The sequence below is a fragment of the Podarcis melisellensis genome, assembly GCF_964234715.1.
Source record: "Podarcis melisellensis genome assembly, chromosome: 1".
Taxonomy (NCBI): Eukaryota; Metazoa; Chordata; class Lepidosauria; order Squamata; family Lacertidae; genus Podarcis; species Podarcis melisellensis.
In genome coordinates, this window is record NC_138528.1 from 80,945,547 (window position 1) to 80,973,125 (window position 27,579).

Here is a 27,579-nt window from a genome sequence, read left to right on the forward strand (position 1 = left end):
TAGAGTCAGCAAAGACCTCAGGAGATGGTCAGGAGATTCTTGGGTATGGGAGGGGTGAAATCTCCTCAGTGAGGACTTGGGGCTGGCATGGCCATCCTCCGCTCCCCGCCCCATCCCAGTGCACGCATACATGCCCCAGGTGCAGAGGACCCACACTATGCCACTTGTGGACTCTCCTTCATTGGAGGTTCTAAGACAGAGATTGTTTAGCCATCTGTCATTGATGCTTTAGCTGGGGGTCAGACTAAAGGACTGTCAGGAGCTCGTCCTGCTCTCAAGTAGGACCCTGGCAGAGACACATGCCCAACTGGCATGTTCCCTCCCTTCCCTTTCTTCTGCCCAAACATCACAGCGACCGATGCCAACAGACATCAGCACACTTAGGGATCTGTAGAGTTTTCGCAGTTTGCGTAACAGACCTCAGCAACTCAGCATTTTGGCTAATCTACTTTATTTACATATAAACACACATTGAGCACTGCAACATGGCTCCTTCTCTCTCTAGCATCAGACAGCAAAAGAGAATGAACAAAGGACAATAGTCCCACTTCACGGAACAATAACACAAACAACCTGTCTCCATCACTTCCCATCTCTGTGCAGTCAAAACATACACGGTCATGTGAAAGACAACAATCTCATGACTGCAATCATGGAGCAGGAATTCTAACATCGGCCCCTGGAGTCCCTTCCAGCTCTACAATTCTACGATTCTATTTAATTTGTATGGCATTTAATTAATGTCGTATCAAGAAGAGCGATATCTCAAATCTCCAATTTATTCACTTTGCCATTCCATATTGGTTCACAGGTGAGTAATAATGCTTAGGAGACTTGTATTATCCTTCCCAATTCAAACAGTAGGCACATCACTTTTTACATGAAAGTGCAAGCAACACAAGGTACCCATATAAACGGAAGTCATAACTTAAAACAAAAAACAAAAACAAATCTGTTGGCTTAGTTGGTAACCTACACAACCATTTTAGAGCGGTTCCCTACACGGAGAAGGAAACCATTGGGGTATTTCATGGAGGTAAGTTAGCTGGATCCCATGTGTCACAAGGCAAATATATTAAACTTGATCACTTTGGGGATATCATGGAGGATGCAGTAGAAAACTTCTTCATCCATAGATCTACAAAGCTTTACAGGCAGGAGGACATATCTGCGCATTGGAAAACCTCCTAGCCTCTCTCTTGAAAGAAAGCACATCACAAGAAGCTTCTCGTTTTAGCAGTGAAAAGAAGGAACCAGTACACCAGCACTGTCCTTCCCAGTTCTGCATCCTGTGGGGGTGAGTTGTGAACTTTGCAGTAATTCAGTGTGATCCTGCTGCCAAATGCTTACATCATAACCTGCATAGGAAAGTGGGAAAAGAGTCCAGGGGTGGAATTGACTGTTTCACAAGAACCATGGATTGGCTTCTATGCAAATGTTATGGCATGAATTCTGTTTCCCTAAAGCTGGATCCTTCAGCCTTTGCTCCCCATTTGTTGTTGGACTAAAGCTCTCATCATCCCTGACCACCATTGGCTAAGCTTCCTGCAGATAGTAAGACTTAGTACCTGGAATTGAAGAGGACTGCTCTAAACCCATGGATAGAAACTCTTTTGCTCTTTGTGTTGAGGGTTCTCAGGATTCTATACTGTTAAAGTGGTGTAAGAGTCCTTTAAATGCCTGGTGTGGATGTGATCTGATGCCATCCATGTGTACTCTTTGAACTGAAGGTCAAGGTATAAATTGAAATTCTTCTGCTACTCATCACCTTTCCATTGCAACACTTCCTACAGAGTAGGAGCTCACATGTGATCCCCAGGCGAGTGAGGGAAAGGAGCCAGAATCTGTGGGTATGAAGAAGAGTTGAGCAGCCCCTTCCCCGCTCCTCCACCCCACAAACAGGGCACTGGGAAATCATTGCTGCCGAATATCTGTTTCCACCCTCAGCTCAATAACAGTAATCTAGAAGCAATAGGATTTTTAAAAGAATTTTTATTTATTTAAACAAGAACATGTATTCCAATAACACACAAGGATACAGAAATAAAGAAAAACAATACAGTTGAATTAAAATGTAACTTACACACACAAAGTATAAATTCAGGACATTTTATTCACATTACTTGGAAAATAATTATATAATTGGTGTTGAGGGAGTAGTATTTTTAAACTATATATATATATATATATATATATATATATATATATATATATATATATATATATATGCTTTCGTAGATTTTCACGGGTACAGGAATGCAGGTTTTGGTGTCCTCGGGTGTCTTCCCGTGTAAAAGTTGGGGTGTCTAGGCGACGTTTCGACGAGGTCTCACTCGTCATCTTCAGGCTGGTGCTTTCGGCTTCTTGTTACTGGAACAGAGCAGGATCTCAGTGTTTGAGTTCCTATAAATACTGTTGAGGGGGTGTGGTGTATAGCCTCCAATGTTCTGGGCAGAGAGGAAGTTCCCAGGCTAGTGTGCCTTTTCTTCTTTTGTTCCTTAATTACTTGAGGGATATCTTGAGTGATTTCTTGAGTGATATCCTGAGTACCACTTAGGTGGGTCATTAGGTGTGGATTAGTTGCTAAAGTCTTTGTGTCTTGACCTCTTGAACTTTGTGAAGAGTTTTTCTGAGAAGATGGCTGTACTGCACTTAGTTGTGCTCTGGCTTGGCTTCGTGTATAGGGGCGAGCTGTGGTTTTGTGGCCTGTGTCAGCCAGATCTGTGTAGGGATTGCAGGGGGGTGCAGCATCCGGAGGTGCCACCATGGTTTGGCTACTGGATGGTGTCTGTAATTTATATATATATGGTATTGTCATCTAAGTCTTGTGATAGTCTCACTTAAAGCTGAAATGTTATTAAGAATTCCAAATAACAGCATATTTCATAGGAGGCATGTGAACATAATTGAAAAGGGATCTTGTTTTGTTTGTCCTCCTAGTATATCTTAATTATTTTTGAGTTAGTTTTTCAGCTTTCACTATGAACCAGATTTGATTATGCCACAACTCCTTATTGAATCCTTCTACATATTTCTTTTTTTCTTGCAATAACCATATTGTCAGCTCAAAAGTGCAAAATCAATTCTTCATCCAAACCATCATCACTTAGCCCATCCCATACCACCAGTAATGCTAATGAAGGGATTGGTAGCAATTCTTGCTTTGTTATAAAATTGATTTCTAGGAAGACCATTTGCCTCTGGGCAAGACTCCCACCATAAGAGAAAATGCATTCCTTTGTGTGGGGGGGGTTTCTTCAATGCTAACATTTCAGGGACAGATTGGGGTTCATGTGTGATAAAATTACCAGTGACTAAATATTACTTTATTCTTGAATCTTCGCTGAGATTGATTTCATATGCACCTTGTTCCATAGTATTTCCCATTTAATTGGCTCAATAGCATAACACAAATCTTATTCCCAACATTTTTGTAATCCTGTTACGTATCTAACTTTGTCAATATTCTCTAAATTTGGGTGATCTGTCAAAAAAAATGAAACACATTCTTTACAAATAATTTATATTTAATTTATTTCCTGTTACTCAAATTCTGGATTATAAATATTTAGCAATGAACTACAGTTTATCTCTAAATTTTGAGGGCTAGAAACTGAAGCATAAAACTGGGGCTCCCATTAAGCTCTGATAATCAAAGGACTTGTAATCAAAACACAAAGCTGACCATTACAGTTTATTAATGAAATCATTTGTGCTTGGTATGAACACCTGAGTCCTGGCCTTGATGTTCTCATTAGTCAGTGGACTTGATGTTCTTCCAGGTAGTATGTTTCCTTTCCTGTTGGAGCCTATTTTTCAATATCAGATACATCCAGGCTCTCTAATTAGCACTGGTGCTATCTTATTTTTCATCCTCATTACTCTGTAGAACGGGAGCTAGTCGGTTGGATGCTCCAGGGGAACTGCACTGCAGTGCTGGACTTCATGCTGTTGGCTTTCCCCACCCAGCCAGAGTGTCAGATCTTACTTTTCCTGGGCATCAGCGTGATCTATGCAGCCATAATCACAGGTAACGTACTCATTATGGTAGCTATCTGGGGCAACCCTCACCTACACACTCCCATGTACTTCTTCCTGGGGAATCTCTCTGTGGTTGAGCTCTGCTACACAGCAGCTGTAGTCCCACAGATGCTGCTGACCAGCTTGCAGGAGAGGAAGTCCATCACTTTTAGAAGTTGCTGTGCTCAGATGTTCTTCTTCATTGGACTGGGCAGTGCCGACTGCTTCTTACTGGCCATCATGGCATACGACCGCTATCTGGCCATTTGCAAACCCTTGTACTATACCCTCATCATGACGCAGCAGCTGTGCATTCAGCTAGTGGCTGCCTCCCTGCTGATTGGTTTCTTGATTTCATTCATGCTGGTGTGGCTGGTCTTCCACCTCCCCTTCTGTGGCGAGCATGGAATTGAACACTTCTTCTGCGATGTGCCACCTGTATCACAGCTCACCAGTAACAAGACCAAGCTCGATGAGGTTGGTGTGTTCCTCACTGGGATTACGGCCATTGCTGTACCCTTCATATTGATCTGCGCCTCTTACCTTTTCATCGCTGTTACAGTGCTGCGGATCCATTCTGCAGACAGTCGCCGAAAAACCATCTCCACTTGCTCCTCCCACTTAGCTGTAGTGGCCCTGCAGTACGGTTGCTGCAGCTTCATGTACCTGCGTCCAAGCTCCAGCTTTTCTCCAAAGCAGGACCAGATGCTATCAATGGTGTACACTCTGGGTACACCGCTACTTAACCCCATCATATACAGCCTGAGGAACAGAGAGATGAAAGTAGCCCTGAGGAAAGTCATCAGACACCGAATCTTCCAAAGGGAATCTGAATGCCACTAAGCTTCATGCATTGCGGGCTGATGGTCACAAGTTTGCTTCACCTCTTTCATGGAGAAACCACTTCTAGGCTCCAGAGGAGGACCAACATGTGTTATCTCAGCCAGCCTAAGCTGGGTAACTTAGAGCAATATCTTGATGGGTGCTTCCAGACAGAGGCTTAATGATGCAAATGGACCATTCCGATATTGCAAATAGGTCGTTGGCAATTGTCTGTTGTTGTTGTTTTAACTTATCAGATTTCCCCTCCCAAAAAAAGAGTAAATCTGAATTAAAGGGCACTTTTGTGCTGATAATGTCATGTGATCTCTACAAAATACTTAATATGCATGAGCTGTACCCAACCCACAGTTAACACCCATCTCTGTGCTCTCAAGATAGAACTATACTAGGATGAATTTTGTATGCTGGACTAAAAAGGTCTTCAGTCAGATCTAGCAGAACTCAACTTGAATTCAATTAGAAACAAAGAGGCTTTTCTTCTGTGAACACGATTTCTGGGAACAGGGTTATCCGTGTGGGCTGCCCCAAGGCAGTAATTGAAAGAGTGTTGAAACCCCACGACACTGCTGTATCCCAATAATAATAATAATAATAATAATAATAATAATAATAATAATAATTTATTTGTACCCCACCCATCTGGCTGGGTTTCCCCAGCCACTCTGGGCAGCTTTCAACAGAACATTAAAAACAGAATAAAACTTCAAACATTGAAAACTTTGCTAATCAAGGCTGCCTTCAGATGTCTTCTAAAAGTCAGATAGATGGGAGGGCGTTCCTCAGAGCAGGCGCCACTACCGGGAAGGCCCTCTGCCTGTTTCTAAGAAACCTAGAAGATGGTCAGAAGGGGCGACTCATCTGCATATGGTATCCCCCTTCTAGCCAGAGGGCAAAGCACCTCTGTGTGTGAAAAGAACAATAGACTACAGCTGAGACAAAGAGCTTGGTTGGGGGTATACTTGGTCGTAAGTATATAAAGTTCTGAGGGCATTGGCTGTCTTTCCTGGAGATCTGCAAGGTTCAGAGTGTTTAATCTGTCTGGCTCCACCTGTGCTCAACATGTATATTTGTAACTAAACACAAATATTACAAAATGTCAAATAAGCTTTCAGCGGCCTCCTTCCCAAGTAAACCAAACCCAGATAAAATCTGAACCTTTAGTACTACTCATTGTTCAGGGAAATGGAGTGAACATAACAATCTATCAGTCAGTAGGGCATGATACTCTTAATCTCAGAGTTGTGGATTTGACCCCCATGTTGGGTGAAAGATTCCTACATTTCATGGGGTTTAGCTAGATTATTCTTGTGGTCCCTTCCAACTCTATGATTCTATGAAAGACACAAAGTTCCCCATTCTGCATTTTCCTCATAAGGCAAGCACATCATTTTTGTTGGTTCAAGAGGGGAAAAAGTAGTATAAAAAATGAGAATTCCTGGATTCTAAGATCCAAGTTTGGGGCATGACTAATTGGCACCTCTGTGTCACTTATAGTGTCTTGTTCGCCCCTTAGGCAAAGCTCTCTCACTAGGCTACTGTCAGCTGAAAATAAAATTGTGTATTTGTGAGTCCTGTGGAGCCCATGGGATAGGGTAGGAAAGAAATAGTTATGAATTAGAAGTTATTTAAATTGCTCCCATCAGCAATAGCTTTCTATAGTGAAGATGATCTAGGTCGAAGTGATACGTTTAAGTCAAGAAAACAGTATTAAAGAATTCCCAGGAGCAGCTAAGATTAAAAAAACAAAACGATTTGTAGTTCTTTGTCATTATCTTCCTTCACTCCCCATTCACTGCAAAAAGTGTTAATTTAGGTGGAAGGCATGTTGATGTGCAAAAGTGGTCTGGGACCACTGGTGAAAAGAAGGATCACACAACGAGCAGAGCACCAACAACATATTTCATCCATATTTACACAGATCCAAAAACATCCTGGGAGTTCTGGCAAAATGTGTGATTACTTCCACTATGGAAGTAATATTGAGCACTATGGGTGAAGTCAAGCATAGAAGGCAGAGGACAGACTTGCACATTGTGGAAATAGCAGGCGACCTCTGCAGCAAGGGTAGAAGCAATAGCCTTTTCCAACTGGCGGCATGACATTTCTTGGGAAGAGATTGGCACTGCAGCTTAACCCGTGCTTAGCAGCACTTCCAACATAACACTTCAGAGATAAGCCTCTGAAGACCCATGTCTTACATTGTGTACAAGTGTTACTTAGGAATGGTTATATCTCCATCTGTCTCATTGCAAAGAAAAAGAAAAAAGGAACTCATATAACCTGTGGTTGGTTTCTGAATTCACCTCTGCAGTGATACCAATGTAGATATTGTTTTTAAGTGACACTTTCATACATAACACATATTTAAAGCAATATAAGAAGTCTCTATGAGTGAACTTGGGGAAAACAGAACATATTTCTCTCAAAAGAAAGCACTCCCTGACCAGGGACTTGGCCTTTCTTCTCCTAGGAAATAAGCACTGGGAGAAAGATAAGACGCAAGAATCACAGAGGATTGGGCCCAAGGGGCACACGTTGAAGTAAGAACAATAAGATGAGATAATAACAGCTATTCTTTTAAAATTACAATAATCTCTATGCAAAGGTCTAAGTTGTTGAGAAATAGAGGGTTAGAATGGTGCTATAGGGTGCACCATATAACTTCCAGAGAAGTCCTTGAATATTTTCATCTTGAAGTTCAGAGCAGGTAACATTAGTACAAGAGGAGGTGATATGTACAGTAAAGTGTTCAGAAAACCTAGGGGTGACAAAAATGTAGGTGCTTGTATAGCAACGGTGCCTTGATGATAAAAGATGTCTTGAATGCAACTGCCAAAATGGTTTACCTGCTAAGCTACTCATGGACACCAATTGTGAAAGTTTCTCTTCAAACTTCCACCTGTTCTGTTTTCATAATTGCCAGCTGCATGCCTATCTCAATCTCAAGCCTTGCTCAAGACAGAGGTGACTTCACTGTCCAGGAGCATAATCTGGTGCTCTCATGAGCTTCTACTACTATTGGATATTTTGCCCCAACATATGACATTTTACACACATCCTTTCCTATATCACTTTATTTTCTTGTATACTTAATTTTCGTTTTCTCTTTCCTAAATAAATTTTACTTTCAGCTTTTCCCTTTGTTATTACTGAATCTCATGGCAACCTTTCTACCTTCTATGTACACATCTAGGGACGAGCGACAAGTTCAATTCAGTTAACATTTAAAGGTGAAGCTATGTCATCTGCGTGCTCCAAAAACCATACAAGAACCAAAACACCCTTCAAAATTCAAATTTCTCTGAATTTTGCAGTGCAGTTCCCCAGCCAAATAATGTGTCCCCAAATGCATAGACTGGGATAGAATGTCCACAAAACAGACATATTTTGTTGAAAATAACATACAAAAATGCAGTTACAGATAGGTAGCCGTGTTGGTCTGCCATAGTCAAAACAAAAAATTCCTTCCAGTAGCACCTTAAAGACCAACTAAGTTAGTTCTTGGTATGTGTGCATGCACACTTCTTCAGAACAAGATCTGTAGAAGTGTGCATGCACACGAAAGCTCATACCAAGAACTAACTTAGTTGGTCTTTAAGGTGCTACTGGAAGGAATACAAGAATGCATTATTTTAGGCCTTGCAAAAATGTGCTTGTTCAGCCATATTTAATACAAGCAGGTGTGTATTAGGAGAAGGTTGCGCAAAGATGCTGTTGAATTTTCATGAGGACTTTACAAACACATAGGAATAGGGTGGTCAACTGAACTGCATGGTTGCATCCAGTGCCACTTCAATCAAGTCTGAATTGAGAAAACCAGCTGTGAAGGATATATAATATTCCACTCACTAATATAATGAGCACCAAGGGAAAGCTGGGCCTGGCCTGAATACAGGAACACCACTACTTACATGCATTCCACTCACGTTCCACTGCATTTATGTGAGTTGCTGCGAAATAAATAAATTGGCCTTACCTCAGGATTGCTGCCCAAGCAAGGGAAGGCAGCCTTTGATTGACCAGTGACACGGGCCAGGAGGTGCCTTCTCCGTGCCTCCACCACATGTTTGCGCCCCCATCCTGGCACCAGTTCTGCTGGGTGCCCTTCTTGGCCCTCGCCCTCTGGGGCCAGCCACCACCACCATGTGAACTGGCTGCCCTCAGGTAGGCAGGCAGGCAGCCTCAGGACAGGACAGTCAGCATCCCCAAGCAATTTCCGGGGTTTGTGTCAGGCTTCAGGGAATTGGCTTTCTCCCCCGTGGCAGTAGATAGGCAGAACAAAGGAAAAGGAGTCTTCTTACCAGTTAGAAACTTTAATAATCCCAGCAAGAGAACAAAGAACACATCTCCTAGACATGGTGGTGCTCCCAATTAAGGATCCCATCCCCTTAGGTAAAGGGACCCCAGACCATTAGGTCCAGTCGTGGCCGACTCTGGGGTTGCGGTGCTCATCTCGCTTTATTGGCCAAGGGAGCTGGTGTACAGCTTCCGGGTCATGTGGCCAGCAGGACTAAGCAGCTTCTGCAAAACAGAGCAGCGCACGGAAACGGTGTTTACCTTCCCGCCGGAGCGGTACCTATTTATCTACTTGCACTTTGATGTGCTTTCGAACTGCTAGGTTGGCAGCAGCTGGGACCAAGCAACAGGAGCTCACCCCGTCGCAGGGATTCGAACCGCTGTCTTTCTAATCAGCAAGTCCTAGGCTCTGTGGTTTAACCCACAGCGCCACTCGCGTCCCCTTACATCCCTATTAATGTACCTCATTTCTATGTCTTGCGATCGGAGCTTGTACCCTCTGTGCTTTGTGTGCTTTCTGTTCTGCCACTTTCTGAGCTCTTCTTGACCTTGGGGAGGGTGGAGGAATGCTTTCCAGAGACAGTGAATCTGTTAAGCCTCTCTCTTCCAGTGTTTCTTCTCCGAGCTGTTCCCCATCCAGTATTTCCCAGCTTCTGCCTTCTGGACTATGTCCCTCTGCAAACCACTGTTCCCTGACAGTCTCTCTCTCTATTCCCCATGTGCCCCCAAACCCCAGTCCATTATTACTATCCTAGTGCTAAAGATATACCCCAATGCTAATGACATATTTAAATTAATACATTTTATAATTTGATGGTGTGGTAAGAATTTACTTCTACACCACCTTGTTCTTACCTAGGTGAGGGAATGCCTTTATATAAGACACAGAACTAACAGAATAACAACAATCTCAGCATCCTGGAGGAAGCTGGTTTACTAGAGCTATTGCAGTAGGACACCCTTGCCAATCAGCTACTCAGCTGCTAGTTAGAAGGACGAGTTGTTATTTCCTTTTCTCCTTTTCAGATCCTGATGGCCGTCTGTGATTATTATAAAACACAACCAGGTATAAATAGCAGCCTTGTACCCGCATTGCTTGGGAATTCTAGGAAAATAAAAAATTAGTGCAGATCTGCCATCTTGATATTTTTTTTTAAAAAAAGGCACCCAGTTGTATCCAAGCATAAGCAAAAGCCTGCTCCTTAATCTCATGAACTGTGAAGCAAAATTTTGTTATAATCACTGCAGTTTTTAAAGGTGCAGTCTGCCATCTTGATTCAAAATGGTGCCCAGTTGTATCCAAACCTGCTCCTTGATCTCAGGAACCATCATGCAAAAGTTGTCTTTGATATCTTAAGAGGTATTCAAATGCAGAGCAAACAAACAGTTTTCCAAATATATAGTAAATAGAGGAAGTTTGACTCAAAGTTATAATTAGTTTGGGAGGGGGATATATAGATATATAATTAGTTTAATTATAGACTTTTCATTGATTATGCTATGCCCCAAAGAGGTAAGTTTGATGTTTTGGAAGAAGTTGCTTTCGTAAAGAAGCACAGAAGAAATACAATATCCTGGAGACATATATGTACTATATGTCATGACTGTGCTCACTGCACACTTTGAACACAGGAATCAAGGGTAATGTACTAAGAAGGACACGCATAGTGCAACAAAGAAGTTAATTGAATTCACTATCCAGAGACTGGGTATTTCCTCTCTGTGTGCCTTCTTGTGGAAAGCTCAGCTATTATCTTCAAGGAAGGCCAGTGCGCTCAGCTTTTATGAAGCTTCTCAGTGGACCGATGATCAACAACTGAGAGAGGATTTGCTCACCTTGTGTAGCATTTCAAGGGGAGCACAGACCTGACCTCCATGTGGAACACTTTCTCCCAGTGCTGATCCTATACACTGCCATCCACTGGAAAATGAATACCATAGGCTTCCTTGCACTCGCTTTTACTGTTCTGCTCTGGGAAGCTTCTTCAGTAAACAACAAATGGCTTAAAGGCCACCCTCAAATGTCTGCTGCCATGCCAGATTTCTCAGTTCAAGGAGATGTGGTAATTGGGGTAGTCTCCCCTGTCCATGCAAGTGTGCACTCCACAATAACACATCTCAAAAGTCTGCCACAGGCAGCTAGCTGCAAGGGGTAAGTCTCACTTCCAATACATTTCTTAAGATGGAGGAAATTAACGGATATAAAGAAGAATTAATGGGAGAAAAACCTGTAGCTATTACAAAAAGTAAAGGAAACACTGCTTCTACTGCCAGAAAGACAAAGGCTGCAATCCAATGCACGCTTGTCTGAGAGCAGTTCCCATTGAATTCAGTGGGTCTTCTGAGTAATCAGGTTATGCTGTAAGATTACATTTATGTCTCAGTCTAAGAATGGGATGGGGAACCTGTTGTTGGACTATAACTCCCATCATCTCTGTCCCTGACGATTGGCTATGCTGACTAGGGGTGATGGTATTTGGAGTCTAACAACATATGAAGGGCCAGAGACCACTTTAGTGCTCTAAGGTGACCTTTGTAGGAGCTATCCCATTTTATCTTCAAAGCAGCTCTGTGAAGGTTTAGGCTGAGGGGCTCATCCAGGCTGCCTTTTGGGTTACGTTGCCATTTGTGGCAGTGTGGGATTTTTTGGAGAAAGCATGGGGACAAAACATAGAAAAACAATCCTCAGTCATGGAGCTTTAAAGTTTGGACCTGTGCCTAGAAATGCAGCACAAATAAGATGTCTGGATGAGCCTTGTGACTGGCCCAAGTCACAGATGAACTGGGAGTATAATGCAGGCTACTTTGTCAAAGTCCAACACTTGGTTCAATACACTCGACATTCTCCACACAGGTCATTATGCTGGCTATCATTAACCTTAGAGCTCAAATTGAGGTTCTAGAAAGTGACTTTTTGTGCTCCCTTTCTTCAACTTGGACGGGAGTATCAGAGCAGGAGCATTATAACTGCACACTGCACACATGAGTAAGCTCGCCCATGCCTTCTCTCAAACATTTTCTCATTTGAAAGGGAGAAAGTCACAAGTTTACTAGGATCAAATTCAGGCTAGACCTATAGAAGGAGGTTGCATTGAAGAATATTTCTTGTGCTTAAATGACCATTTCTTCTGTGGGGGGTGGGGTGGATCTTCTGATAAATATCTGCTCAGAGAAATACCAACTGTGCTTAAAACTTCCTTTTCAGATTCCGCATTCGGTTTTTCCAGCACACTCTGGCCATTCTCTTTGCCCTTTCAGAAGCAAATAAGGACCCCGGCTTAGTACAGAATATCACCCTGGGCCTCCAGCTTTATGACTCATGCATCTCACCAGCCAAAGCACTGAAAGGTGCCCTTTCTTTTTTATCAGGCCCACAAGAACTGGTGCCGAACTTCAGCTGCAGCTCTCGGCCTTTGCTTCTCGGTATCATTGGCGCAATGACTTCCCCAGAGTCAGAGCCCATAGCACATGTGCTTTCCCTCTACAGAGTCCCTCAGGTAAGCAGCGTACCTAGGAAGATCAATTATATATCCTGCTAGATGGTCTCAGTTTACAAAAAGTAATCAAATGGGTTTGACAGGGTAATTGTAAGACTTGCTGTAGACATATGCACACGCATTTGTGTGCTTCTCCAGCTTTCGTTCTGTCTCTACAGATGGAATGTGTTAAGTTAGCAGGAAGTTTTGTCTGTGTGATGGTGTGGCATCTGAATATAGACTGCATTTTTAATCAAGACTTATATTGGCTTATATCTTGATCAGGTTCCTAAATTAAATGGGCTTAGATTTTCAAAGGTTTCATGCCAGGCAGAAAAAAACCTTGGCAAGAGGTTTTCTCCTAAGACAAGAGGGCCCCATTGATGGGAAATTACATATGCTGCCCCAAGGCTGAAAAAACACTATTAAGAATGGGTAAATAGTAAAATAATACCAATGTGCCTCCCAGTAAAATGAGCCATATCTTCTTCCTAAGGTTGAAAGGCCAAGAGCAAATGGTTTTGAAAAACAACTGGCTGGAGAAGGGGGGGAGTGTAAACAGGGGAAGAGACTTTTTCTTCACTTTTTATTTTGAGGCTGTAAACTGTTCCTTCCTTTTACTTTGAGGAGATTTATCCTTCTAAAAAGCTATATATGATAATGTATGAAATATATTAGCTTAAATATATTGGCTTAAATGTAATTATGCAAAGGATTTAAGAAATGCTAGATTCATAGAGTCATATTGCAATAGGAGACCAGAGGGGCAAATGAGCCTAGCCCCCCCTTGCCAGACAGGAGACGCCATCGAACACTTCTGATATATAGTTGTCAGGCATTTGTTTAAAAGACCCTCAAATGAAGGAGATCTTTCAATGTTGATGTGAACTCAAGATCCTTGACATCTGTTGAACATAAAAATGTAAGATTAAACATTTGTTTTAGAAGGCAATAGGGCAAGAGGTGAGCTGGTAATTAAGATTCCATGTAAGATATATTATTACTTATATGTCAAATATATAGCTCTTTGTCTCCCTTATAAGGATAGGAGGATATGGGTGTATCTTTTTGTGATTAGTTATAGCAATCAGCCAATAGGAAATCCAACCAGGCTGATTGAACAGAGGCAGCCCCAGGAGGAGCAAAGGGGGCTGGATTAAGGGAATATAAGTGCTGGCCATAATGGCAGGAGGCAGGCCAGAGCTTGGTAACCATATACCACTGAGCCTCTCATTTATTTGTCTGACAAATAAATTATTATTTTAATTTCTCTGTTGCTGCGTTGAATATTTCATTCCAGCTAAGCGTTAACCACAAGCAGGGTGCTACATTTTATGGTGCCTGCGACTCGGATAAGTGGTCTGCTGGAACGCAGCCCCTTCGCCCTATTGGACAGGGTACAAGAGAGAGGATCTCTAAACTGCTTCCCAGCGCGCACTGGTAAATTTTTCCAGGGGGAACGCAGAAGTCTCGTCTGTCTGATACCCTGCCCACTGACGGCGATGGACCGGGGGGGACCAGAGAAATAAACAGGCAACCAGCTAAGGGTAAGTGCACTAAGGGGTTTTGGCCCTCCAATTAATTGGGAGGAAGAGAAGTCCTGATCAAACTTCTGCGTCTCAGTAAAGGGGAACTGAGTACGCTAGGTGGCTGGGTACATCAGATGGTGATCTGGTGTAGGGCAAAGGGAAGATTGGGAGGTAGAGTGTGGTTGAAGTATCTAGTGCATTGCATGTGTGAGAAAGTACAATGTGTAGCTGACCTAAGTGTGGAGTGAGTACTACTTCGTTTCCCAGTAAGGCGTGTGTGTGAGTGACTGAGTGGATACTTCACAGGGCCATACAATGGGAGTTGGGGGTTCAAAGGGGGAAATACACCTCTTGAATGTATGTTAAATAATTTTAAGAAAGCCTTCTCAGGGGCATATGGAGTCAAAATGACGCCAGAGCGCTTGAGAACGTTATGTGAATTAGGGTAGCCAAAACAAAGTACTGGATGGCCATCCCAGGGAACCTTTGATATAAATTTAGTAAGCAAACTTTGGTTTAACATCACCAAAGAAACTGGAGGGTGCCCAGAACAATTTTCATATATAGATTCCTGGCTGAGCACATTAAAAAAAAAAAAAAAAAATCCTCCATGGATAAGGGAATGCAAAGTCCAACGATGCAAATTATTGGCTGTAAAAGCCGAAGCTAGGAAAGGAATCTTGCCAAATAAACTTAAACCCATTTTTGAGGGACCAGAGGAAGAGGTGCTTCCACCTCCACCCTATGCTCCACAACGAAGGGAGTCTAATCCAAACACTCCACCAGTTGTAACCCCAAGGCAAGAAACTGGAATGAATAATGGGAGTGGAGTCACAGAGCTTGATTCCTTGATAGATTATGATAAATATCTTCAGGAGGCATTGGAGTCCTATAATGAAGCCCAAGCAGAAGTGGTTATTCCACCTGTGAGTCCCAGTAGAACTCCATCTACAGTCTCTTTTAGTGGAACAACTGATTGCCTACCCCAAACCCCTGTACATCCAAGTCCTAGAGAATTATTACAGAAGTTACAGGGAGACCTTAATCGGTCAGCAAGCAATACAGCCAGGCGTATAAAGCTGCTAAAAGAACGCCTTGGGACAAATACCATCCCCTATGATTTGAGGCCCCTAGAGCAAAGTGAAGAAAAAGGTCACGTAGTAGCCCCTCTTAGAAGAGTATTTGATGCACTTGAGGAGCCTGTGCTGGTTAATGGGCAACCTGGACCACGGCCACCTCGAACTTCGACCCTGCAATGTATTCCATTCACAACTACAGATCTGATGAATTGGAAAACACCCCATCTTTCGCAGAAAAACCTCAGGCTATGATGGACTTGGTGACCTCAATAGTAATAGTCCTATTTGGACAGATTGTCGCCAGCTCCTGAATACTCTTTTCACCACTGAGGAAAGGAGAGACATAATTGAAAAGGCACAGATATATTTGCGTGAGCAGGCCAGAGTGGGAAATATTTATAATATTGACCATCATCTCCAGGACAACTTTCCCTTGGAAGATCCTAATTGGGATCCAAACAATGCAATTCACCTGGCCAGGCTTACTACCTACCGCCAGACACTTGTGCAAGGCATCTGCAGGGCATGCCAGAAGCCCACTAATATGTCTAAAGCAGGGGTGTCAAACTCAAATTCATCGGGGGCCGCGTCAACAGTTTGGTCACCCTCAAAGGGTCGGTTGTATCTGTAGGACTATGTGTCCACTCTTTATTTGTATGGTGCATGTATGGGGACATATTTATACTACTGCTGGCATTATATCACTCCGTTTCTCCTCTCTTCTACAATGGGAATAACCATGGCCTACCTCCTAGGATTGTTGTGAGATCACATTAAGTGTGTGCAGTCGGGTACTGCTGCTGCAAGGCTGAAAACAAGAAACCAGCTCCCTAAAATACAAGCTGGCAATAGCCCATTATGTGGGTCAGAGGCGGCTCTGGTGCAAGTTCAGCTTTTCTGCGGAGCTCAGAGAGGCATTTGCCACCCTAACCCACCACGCTCCGTTGGCCCCAGTGTCTGTTGCGTGTGCCCCCGGGGGGGGGATGATTGCCACGAGGCTTCCGGCAGGTGCTTCACCCAGGAGGGAGAGGGCCCAGCCTGCCTCCATCTCTTACGGCCCTGCACCCCAGGGACCAGGCCGGGCTGTGTCAAGCCTGCAAAGGAAAAGCACAGGCTGCTTTAATATCCCCATGTGCTTGCTGACCCATAACACTGTTTCGTGTTCGGTGCGCACCCACAAAAAGACTTAAGTTGTCACCTTTTGAGCTCCTGTATGGGAGGCCGCCCTCCTTTGTTCAGGATATTCCAACTGACCTCAAACAAATAGGAGACCATGTGACACAGGGACAAGTGCAATCTCTCCCGTGTTTTTGTCTCTCTCCCGTGTTTGTTTGTTTTTTTATCTTAACAGGTGGGCCCTCAAGCACACGCCGTGCAGCATTGCCAAGCCGATTCATCAGCTCCAGACTGGCATAGCATATGGGTGAAAGAGTGGAAACGTGATCCACTTGCACCTAAGTGGCGTGGACCTTACACCGTCCTGCTCTCTATTCTAACAGCGGTGAAGGTAGCTGAGGTGACCCCCTGGATTCATCACTCTCGTTTAAAGAAGTCTGAAGGCAGTTGGACATGCAAAGGTGACCCCTCTAATCCTTTAAAACTGACTCTCTCCAAAAACCCCTGTATCTAGCCCTACCGGGAGCGGGTTAGGTCACGGGCAACATTTGACGACCGGCCTGCTGCAGCCACAACCTGGAAGCTGGCTGACCTGCGCACGCCTGAAGCTTGAGGAGCGTCTAAACCAGCAATTGTGAACGGGAAGATTCTCTTATACAATTGATTGACTGCCCCCTTGTGGAACAATTATAAGTGATATTACACATTGGGGATCCTTGGGATATATGTTTTGGTCTTGGTGGTTCCCCATTTCTGTCACTGGGGGAATTATATTGGGACTAATAATTATTTGCTATCACAATAAGGTAATCTTTTGTGGAAGGAATGCATATGCTAGACATCAACATGATTTTATTATTAATCCTGATCCCTTGGGAAGGGGAAGGGTCCATGAATCTGACCAAATTTGCTAAATATGGATTCCGCCATGACCACAATATGTGGGTAGGCTTAGCTGAGATGATAGCCAATGTTGCAAATAGGACTAATTGCCTTGTTTGCTCTCTTGGGCCAGATGATTCAGAGGGAGGTATGCCCTTATTACCAATACCATTAAGTGCCATTGGTATGGTAAGCGAAATGCCACACCAAACAGAAGTACAGAATTTCCCCGGTTGGAACTCAACTAAACCAATACGAGTTATACCTGTGCAAGGGGAAATCTGTGTGCATAAATCATCAGATGCAGCTGACCCTACCATGATAGGCTCTTCTCATTGCCACTATACTTGGGATTATATTAAGAATAGTCAAACCTGGGCAAACGGTACTACGTATCGAACTCGGAATACCTTGCCCTGTGCACCTCCTTTTATTTATGCATGGAAAGTGGTGTGGAACATAACTGTGACAGAAAAAGGCAATCTAACATACTGCACTGTGAACTCTCTACCTCTTTTGATATTTTCGCCTTCTGTACTCCAAGTACCAAAAACCTCAGACCCGATGGTTGTGGTGGATATGTGGAGAATGGGCATACAAGAAACTCCCTTCCAAATGGAGTGGGACTTGTTTCCTGGGATGGGTATTACCACCAATGTGGATTATGCCCACTAGTTCAGCTAAGCGAACACGAAGGAATGCTGATATTTCTCGTATAGCAGGAGGAAGTACCCAAAGTTGGAGCGGTACTGATGATTGGCCACCAGAGCGCATTATAGCCTATTATGATCCTGCCTCCTGGAATCCTGGTGAGCTCATACAAGGGGCACGGGATCCTATTTATAATCTAAACAGAATAATTCGATTGCAAGCAGTAGTGGAACTTGTAACCAATGCAACGGCCCAGAGTTTGAGACTTATTGCACAACAGTTGGATGAAAGTAGAGCCGCCATTATGCAGCTGAAAATGGGAATGGATTATGTACTTGCCAGGCAGGGAGGCCTATGTGGAGTCTTGAACTTGACAGGGAATGCCTGTTGCTTTAACATTTCTGATAATGGTGAGGCAATCCGTGTGTTGGCTACAAAGATGGAGAATATAGCACATGTCCAAGTATAAACATGGGAAGGATGGGATATGGGATGGCTCACCAATTGGTTACCTAATGTTGCGGGACTCAAAGGGATATTATTGTCTTGCTTGTTTTTCTTGACGGTAGTAATAATGGTTTTATGTATGGTGCCATGTATCATCTCATGTTTTAGAAGTACAATTAGCAAGATGATTTCGAATGAAACTCTACCTCATATCATGGCCCTATACAGAGCTTTACCTCAGGAATATGATGAAGATCAAGCTATCAAGGACGCTTGGTAAGCAAGGTCCTTGAGCTTGAAAGGGGGGAATGTGGCATCTGAATATAGACTGCATTTTTAATCAAGACTTATATTGGCTTATATCTTGATCAGGTTCCTAAATTAAATGGGCTTAGATTTTCAAAGGTTTCATGCCAGGCAGAAAAAAACCTTGGCAAGAGGTTTTCTCCTAAGACAAGAGGGCCCCATTGATGGGAAATTACATATGCTGCCCCAAGGCTGAAAAAACACTATTAAGAATGGGTAAATAGTAAAATAATACCAATGTGCCTCCCAGTAAAATGAGCCATATCTTCTTCCTAAGGTTGAAAGGCCAAGAGCAAATGGTTTTGAAAAACAACTGGCTGGAGAAGGGGGGGAGTGTAAACAGGGGAAGAGACTTTTTCTTCACTTTTTATTTTGAGGCTGTAAACTGTTCCTTCCTTTTACTTTGAGGAGATTTATCCTTCTAAAAAGCTATATATGATAATGTATGAAATATATTAGCTTAAATATATTGGCTTAAATGTAATTATGCAAAGGATTTAAGAAATGCTAGATTCATAGAGTCATATTGCAATAGGAGACCAGAGGGGCAAATGAGCCTAGCCCCCCCTTGCCAGACAGGAGACGCCATCGAACACTTCTGATATATAGTTGTCAGGCATTTGTTTAAAAGACCCTCAAATGAAGGAGATCTTTCAATGTTGATGTGAACTCAAGATCCTTGACATCTGTTGAACATAAAAATGTAAGATTAAACATTTGTTTTAGAAGGCAATAGGGCAAGAGGTGAGCTGGTAATTAAGATTCCATGTAAGATATATTATTACTTATATGTCAAATATATAGCTCTTTGTCTCCCTTATAAGGATAGGAGGATATGGGTGTATCTTTTTGTGATTAGTTATAGCAATCAGCCAATAGGAAATCCAACCAGGCTGATTGAACAGAGGCAGCCCCAGGAGGAGCAAAGGGGGCTGGATTAAGGGAATATAAGTGCTGGCCATAATGGCAGGAGGCAGGCCAGAGCTTGGTAACCATATACCACTGAGCCTCTCATTTATTTGTCTGACAAATAAATTATTATTTTAATTTCTCTGTTGCTGCGTTGAATATTTCATTCCAGCTAAGCGTTAACCACAAGCAGGGTGCTACAATGGATAGAGACCTTGGACTTTCTTATCAAACTCTTCTTCCAACTTCAAAATGAAATCTCCATCTCTCATTCTAAGAACTGGGAATGTGTCCTTGCTAGCCGCCCTGAGCCCAGCTTCGGCTGGGGAGGGCGGGGTATAAATAAAATTTATTATTATTATTATTATTATTACTAATTTCATAATACCCTGGGTGCTAAATATAAGGAACATTTTGTCAGTACTGTCTATGGCACAGGTGGAGTCTGCTGAGCTGCTCAGGGTGCTCCAACTCTTAATTCCAAGCTCTCTGAGGCACAGGTGGAGTCTGCTGAGCTGCTCAGGGTGCTCCAACTCTTAATTCCAAGCTCTCTGAGGCACAGGTGGAGTCTGCTGAGCTGCTCAGGGTGCTCCAACTCTTAATTCCAAGCTCTCTGAGGCACAGGTGGAGTCTGCTGAGCTGCTCAGGGTGCTCCAACTCTTAATTCCAAGCTCTCTGAACATCTCCACGCTCTGGTCAGCAGAGAGAGAGAGAGGGAAGATACTGGCAACTCACATAGTTGAACAGAGAATGTAAATAAAGCAACTCAGTGCTGCAGGAATTACCGGATGAATGGAAACAGAAGACAGATTTCAGCTGGCCAGTCTTGGCTTCTGTATTATGGTGCTTCCTGGTAATGTAGGGATGCAGATGACAGATTTTTAAGACGTTTGTTAGGTGTACCATGCTGCAGTCTATATACCTGCCTGTCTGTAATGTCAGTCAACATAATATTGTTACCTGATGCTGTCCTAGTATAGCTGTTGACATGTTTCATCCTAAATGTGTGCAGTGCAGTTCTATTAATATTTACTCAGAAGGCTCACAGAATTCAAGGGGAGCTCCTTCCTCAGTAGTTGTGCTTAGGAGTGCAACTTAACAGCTTAACCCTTTGACTTATTTTGCTAGCATCTAACATCCCCAACCTATTTTTCCTCTAACTTCATCAAGTTCCTTCTCCATCTTTGCAATCACTATACAATATTTATTCTTCCTTTTACATCTCTCCTACTTATCTTCTTTCAATTTTCTTTTTCACCCTCTTCATTCTCCTGGAACTTAATAATCTTATACAAACTCCATCTTCCCTCAGGCTTTTCCCATACCCATCTATTTTAACACTTTATTAATGTCATTACGTTCCCTTTGACTTTACATTACATGCAAACACAGATAACAGAGCACAGGCAGGAGGGGGAAAAGTAGTGGGCAGGAAAATGATTAAGAATATTCTCTCTCTCTCTCTCTCTCTCTCTCTCTCTCTCTCTCTCTCACACACACACACACACACACACACACACTCTTTCCTGCTCCAAAACAATTTTCCTAAAGAACGAAAAGAAGAGGGAGAAGGCTTGGTGGATTCCATTGCATATCTGTGTGTGTAATGTGTAGTTGAGCTCTGATATTTGCACTGCTTTCATCTCAACACTTTTAAAAAAACTGCTGGGAAGTTTCCTTTTTCAAAAGTGCTACTTTTTCTTCATCTTACTTTCTTTTGACTCAGTGCCTTATATTCTGTTTTCCCTTTCTCTAACTCTGTAGCCTCTACTTTTCTCAGCCATCGTATCTCCTTTGAGGAAGGACAGTGCCCATTTGCTCCATGTGGCATATTTACCTACTGTAGTCACTTAGCAACACAAGAATCTGCCTTATATTGTGTCAGACCATTGGTCCATATAGCTCAGTATTGTCAACAATGACTGGAGTGGCCTGGAATTAAAAGTGGGACCTTCTGCAGGCAAAGCAGATGCTCTACTACTGAGCTACATGGAAACATTATTCATTTTATTACTGAGAATGATGGTGATGTTCAACTACTGTGTATCTCCTTTCCTTGTGCAGTCTTTAAAAACACTGTTATGAAAAGGATGCTTTATTAAAAATCCATGACAGAATGGCAAGTTATGACAGATAGGTCTGAAGAGAGCAGGCAGTAAGGAATAAGGTACAAAATACTGAAAGAGAATCCATGATTCCCTCTTTTATCCCTCAGATCAGCCATGGTTCTCAAGATCCCAAGTTTTCTGACCACTTCCATTTCCCATCATTCCTTCGCACCGTGCCTTCCAGCAGCCACCAGCCCTCTATGCTCTGCCAGCTTCTGCAGCACTTCAACTGGACATGGGTGGGTGTGGTGAGTTTTGGCAGCGATGCTGCTCAGATAGAGACCATTTTGAAGAAGGAGTTGGACCAGACAGGAGGCTGCCTTGCCCTGTCCAAAACAATCCATGACCCCTATTCCCGGCTGGAGATGAGTGCAGCTGCTAGGGACATTGGGAACTCACTAGCAAGTGTTTTCATGTGCCACTGCTACAGCATCCACTTCCAGCTGCTTGCCGGGGCTCTACAAGCACAAAACGTTACGGGTAAGACGTGGATCTTGACAACGAGCCTTGCTGTGATCCCAGAGATGTTCACCAAGGAGGCGTTACAGCTCCTGAATGGGAGCCTGGATCTGAGGATTCATTCGGATAAAATCTCAGGTTTCGATCATTTCCTGACCATGCTTAGCCCTGCTGCCTATCCCAACAGCCATTTGGTGAAAGTGCTCTGGCAAAATCTATTTGACTGTGTTTGGCCAGGTTTAGAAAAAACTCATGGAAAAAACACCCCCCGACTCTGCACTGGGGTAGAGCAGGTGGGTGCCAGCCACTTGCTCCTCTTCGATCTAGAGAATTGGGCTGCCACATATCAGGCCTATCTTGCAGCCAGGGCCTTCATCACAGCCTACCACAACATGATCTCCTACATATGGGACAAAGGACCCTTCACCCATGGAAGGTGTGCCACAACGAAGGATTTCCAGCCATGGCAAGTGAGTCAGTTGTTCCTCTCCTTGTGCAGACTCAGTTGCTGCTTGTGTGTAGTTAAGCAGAACTGGGATCTAGGTTGGAAGAACTTTAGAAGTCTTAAATGTCCTAAAAGTTACAAGAAAACATTGCTAGCAAGGAGCCAAAACAAAAAAAAATTCCTTCCAGTAGCACCTTAAAGACCAACTAAGTTAGTTCTTGGTATGAGCTTTCGTGTGCATGCACACTTCTTCAGATACACTGAAACAGAAGTTTCCAGACCCTTCTATATAGTGAGAAGGTGGGGAGGGGTATTACTCAGAAGGGTGGTGGGAATGGGAATGGGTGGTGGGAATAGCAAGGAGCAATATTCTTGGCAGAGTCAGGGCCAGAGAGAGGACATGGGGCAAGAACTTGAACCAAGCCACCCTGCCCACTTAGTGGAAATGTGCAAACACATGCACACTGGGATCAGCTATAATACAACTGGAGAGAAAACCAGTCCATCCATCCATTCCACTTATCTCAGTTAGATATCTTCCTATCCAGTCTGCACCACTTAATACAGCTCAGGACTGGGATCTTCCATATGGATGAGTGCAACATATGCCCAGATCTTAAGGTGGCTTCGGGTTGGGCCATTTGACTTTTCCATGTTGCACCAATAAATCTCATATTGAGGGATCAGGAAGCAGAAGGGAGAAAGAACTCCAAGGCCACTGGTTCTTACTGAGTGACTTGGGTAAACCAAGCAACTTCCAGACGTGTAGAAGTTACATGTGCTTCAATCTGTTTTTAGCCCACTGTTGATTTTAATTAGTTTTGAATGTTTTTAAAATACCTGTTTTTGACTGTCTTTTATTAATAATTTTATTTCCCCGCTTTTATTGTGTAAACTGCTTTGATGCTCTATTACAATCAAGTAGCGTATAACTGTTGTTAAGTAAATAAATGGTAAGCCACACCTGATTGATACTAGAGTTGTGTGAAAATGGCCTTCTGAAATCCTCCAGCCTGTTTATCAGTTTCTAGAGATCTCCATAACCCCTGCCCGCCACCTGACCTGGGTTGACTTGGGGAACATCCAATCAGGATTCAGCCTCAAATCAGTTAGGGTCTTCAGAAACCTATATGGTAGGAAGCAGGAAGAAGGAAGGAGATGCTGTGTCTCTTTCTCCTCCTCTGGACCACACTGCAGAAAACAGGAGACTTTAGCTCTTCTGGGTCCTACTTTGCCAATGTAACCTGCAGGGAATGCGATGGCAAGGGAAGTGTATAAATAATAAAATTATTATTATCATCATCATCTTCTGAATTAATCAGGTTATTTAAGCAAACACACACACAATCAGCTTCATATAGAAACAGCCACTTCTTCCCTTTCTCCTGATATTTTAGGTCCATCATTACCTAAAGAATATCAACTTTACCTCTTCATCAGAGGAGATTTTTTTCAAGAATGGCGAGATTCCAGCTACATTTGATATTATGAACTTGCAGATTTTGCCCAATGGCTCTTACAGGGCTGTGAAAGTTGGAGTTCTTCGTTCCAGACCTCAGCTGAGGAAAGAGCTTCTGATTCATGACAATGCCATTAGGTGGGCAGGGGGCCTTGCTCAGGTAAGTTCCTTACTTGTATTGACCCTCTCCCTATCTCCCTTCTCTAATGAGGTAACATCTGGCCTAGAAATTATGGAACAAACAAAAGCATTTCTGCTTACTAGGCAGACTGTTCTCCCTTCTCCACCCTGCATGTTCTGTTTGAGGGGGTTCTCTTTGTGGGATGGGTTTTAATGGGCAGGAAAGGGTATGTTAATTGCAATTTATCCCTCCAGGCTCCTACACAGGTTGATCAGAGTTTTAAAATCCCACCCTTGCCAACAAAAATTTAAAGCTTAGAAATTAGGCTGTAAAACCTTGTTTTGAGCAAGTCCAGCTTCAAAGCAAAGGCATCCCCCTTCTTACCCCACATAATAAATAATAAGGCAGCAACTTGGGAAATACGTTTAAAAATATGATTTCTTTACTTTATAATCATGCATTGGTTGACACTTGATAAGGTTTGATTTATTACTATGTTGATTGACTGAGTGATTGAATCTAATGGCAAAGTGGCTAAGAAGGCTGGAGGAAGGCTGCTTTATATTCCCAAAGAGCAGACCCAAGTGAAGCCTACAGGCTGAGTTGGGTCTGCCTCCTGTAAATGGCATTTCCCTGTAGCCTGCCTACAATAGGCCAATTTGTGGGCAGGCTTGAATCCATAGCTCTAGCCAGTGAGGAAGGCTTGCTGACCTCCCCTGCCAGCCACGCCCTGATCCATCCTCTGATCTTGTCATGTGAGACAGTGTCGGTCCCGCAATGTCACTGCACCTGGGGAAGGTAAGCAGTCTTCCATTTCCTTCTTCCTCCTAGGTGCCTCTTTCAATCTGTTCAGAAAGCTGCCTGCCTGGATATAGGAAGCTGCCTTTGCAGGGGAAGCCACACTGCTGCTACAGCTGTCTGCAGTGCCCCCATGGTCAGTTTGCCAGTGGAACAGGTAAACACCACTTTAAGAGACATTGGGTTTTCAGTGGCTGATGATTACCACTGGGCGGGCAGCCTTCCCAGCCACATCCCCACCCCAAGTACCCAAGACAGTAACAAGATGCATCCATTAGAGGTCACACTCTGGACAGCAGTGGTAAAAAGGACCACTTCTTATATATGGGACAATGTCCTATATCTGGCCCAGGCCCAAGAGAAGGCTTCTGATGCAGGGGCAGGAACATGTAGCCTTCTAGATATTCTGGATGCCAACCTAACAAACCCAGCCAGTAAGGCCAATTATCAGGAATTGTGGAAGTTGTAATCCAACAAAATCTGGAGGATCACATGTTCCCTACCCCTTCTTTCAGACTGGCACAGAAGGCATTATTTTGCTCACGGTGCTGCTTTTCCACATCAAAGTCCTACAGTGACAGGACCAGCAAAACGGCACATGGTGCAAGTTTCCTTTTGAGGGGGGCTGCTTTCTCCCCACTGGATTTCCACTAAAGCAATGGGTCTTACTGCTTATAACAGATGAAGGGCAACACTCCTGAATTGTTTCCAGCACCAGTTAACCGGGGAGGCATGCAAGGGGCTCACAGAGATTGTGATTGTGTATGAGTGAGTGAAGCACAGGCTGTAGACACATGAAAGTGTGTGTGCAGGCTGGGGAGGGGAAGAGGCACACAGGCCCCACCCACAGCTAGATCTAGTCCTGCCCATAACTGGCATGCAACCCTGACCCACTGCCACATGCAGCCAAAAATGTGCCTTATAGGAAATGAAGGCTCCCTCACCAAGTCCTTCTGAGTGGTGGAGGCGGCAAGTAACTAAATTACCAATGTGAACACTGTAGCCACTGCATGACTCTATCCCCAATATTATTGTGTGTGATTGCCATGCCCTCAAACAGAGGTGGGAGAACATGTGGCCCTCCAGATGTTACGGGGCAACAGCTTCCATTCACCTCAGTATAACCAATGATCAGGGATGCTGTGGGTTTTAGCCAATCAGCATCTGCAGGGCCACAGAAAATGGTGGAGGAAGAGGAGTGCAGGGGGAGTGCACCGCCCCCGGCAATGTGCTCCTGGTGGGGTGCCATCGCAGCTGCCCCCCCACCTGTGCTGGGCGCCACACCCCCACAGGCTGTGTGCTACGCCCCCGGGACGCATGCCAGCCTCGCCCCTGCCTGCTCTTTGCCCCCCGGTGCCGGAGCATGAAGCTCCGCCACTGGTCACAGATTCTCCATCCCTGCTTTTAAAAGAAAACCTGTCTTATTTAATACACCAGAACAGTGAACACCCCTGTTCTGCATGCTCCTCCCTTCTAGACAGTGCCACCTGTTGGGAGTGCCTTCCAGGACAATGGCCCAATGAGCAGCAAGACAGATGCATCCCAACCATCGTTGACTTCTTGTCCTACACGGAAACTTTGGGTGTGGTGCTGGCAACCTGCAGTTCCTTGTTCTTCTTGCTCTCGCTGTCAGTCTTGGGTATCTTCATACAGCATCACCACACCCCAGTTGTCAAAGCCAACAACCGCAAGCTCAGCTACCTCCTCTTGACCTCCCTGGCTCTCTGCTTCCTCTGCCCTCTGATGTACCTTGGGCACCCATCCCAGCTCACTTGTTCCTTCCGCCAGGCTGCCTTTGGCCTGGTCTTTGCCATTTGCCTCTCTGCAACCCTGGCCAAGACGGTGACTGTGGTGATGGCCTTCGGAGCTTCTAAGCCTGGCAGCTGCCTCCAGAAGTGGGTGGGTTACAAGCTCCCTGGCGCCATCACTCTGGGCTGCTCCCTTGTCCAAGCTGCTGTATGTGTCTGCTGGATAACGGTTTGCCCCCCATTCCCATCACAGAACCCACTACATGGGGGACCTCTTGTGACCCTGGAGTGTGACAAAGGCTCAGTTGAGTTTTTCTACACCATGCTGGGGTACCTGGGCTTTCTAGCCACCATTAGCTTAGGGGTGGCCTTCCCAGCCCGCCGGCTGCCAACAGCTTTCAACGAGGCCCAGCACATTGCCATCAGCATGCTGGTCTTCACTTTCGTCTGGGTCTCCTTTGTGCCCTCCTATCTCAGTGCCACAGGGAAGTACACGGTGGCCGTGGAGATCTTCGCCATCCTGGCTTCTGGAGCTGGTTTGCTGGCTTGCCTCTTTTTCCCCAAATGCTACATCATTATCTTGCACCCTAAGAAGAATAACAGGGACCACCTTATGGGCAGACAACTTCCACGCAAAGGAGACTTTGCTTATGCTCCATGAGTTACAAATGGACAGCATGTACTGGTATATTTAGGAAAAGCGTTTCTGTCCCACTTTTCTGTTTATCTACACCAGGCCTGGGGAGCCAGAAAGAGCCCCTTGTAAAGAGCACAACACCTAGAAGCACCGATGGTCAGCTGATCTCTGCTTCAGAAGCCCCTGTTGGCCCAGCCCAGCGATCTTTTTACCTGTCCACACTTAATGTCATGTATGACATCAGCTATAG

At 44.1% G+C, this 27,579-nt stretch overlaps 2 protein-coding genes across 2 annotated transcripts; both read left to right on the forward strand.

Moving 5' to 3' along the window:
• Positions 1-3,909: 3,909 nt before the first annotated feature.
• On the forward strand, positions 3,910-4,863 carry LOC309356672 (olfactory receptor 10W1-like; the record flags this gene model as incomplete). Its single annotated transcript, XM_081888257.1, has 1 exon — positions 3,910-4,863. One exon carries the CDS (start codon positions 3,910-3,912, stop codon positions 4,861-4,863), a length of 954 nt encoding a protein of 317 aa, XP_081744383.1.
• A 6,329-nt stretch (positions 4,864-11,192) lies between these two features.
• On the forward strand, positions 11,193-27,353 carry LOC309356682 (extracellular calcium-sensing receptor-like; the record flags this gene model as incomplete). The annotated part of the gene is made up of 6 exons (XM_081888271.1): positions 11,193-11,311; positions 12,365-12,656; positions 21,770-22,591; positions 23,964-24,185; positions 24,978-25,101; positions 26,422-27,353. 6 exons carry the CDS (start codon positions 11,193-11,195, stop codon positions 27,351-27,353), a joined length of 2,511 nt encoding a protein of 836 aa, XP_081744397.1.
• Positions 27,354-27,579: the final 226 nt, after the last annotated feature.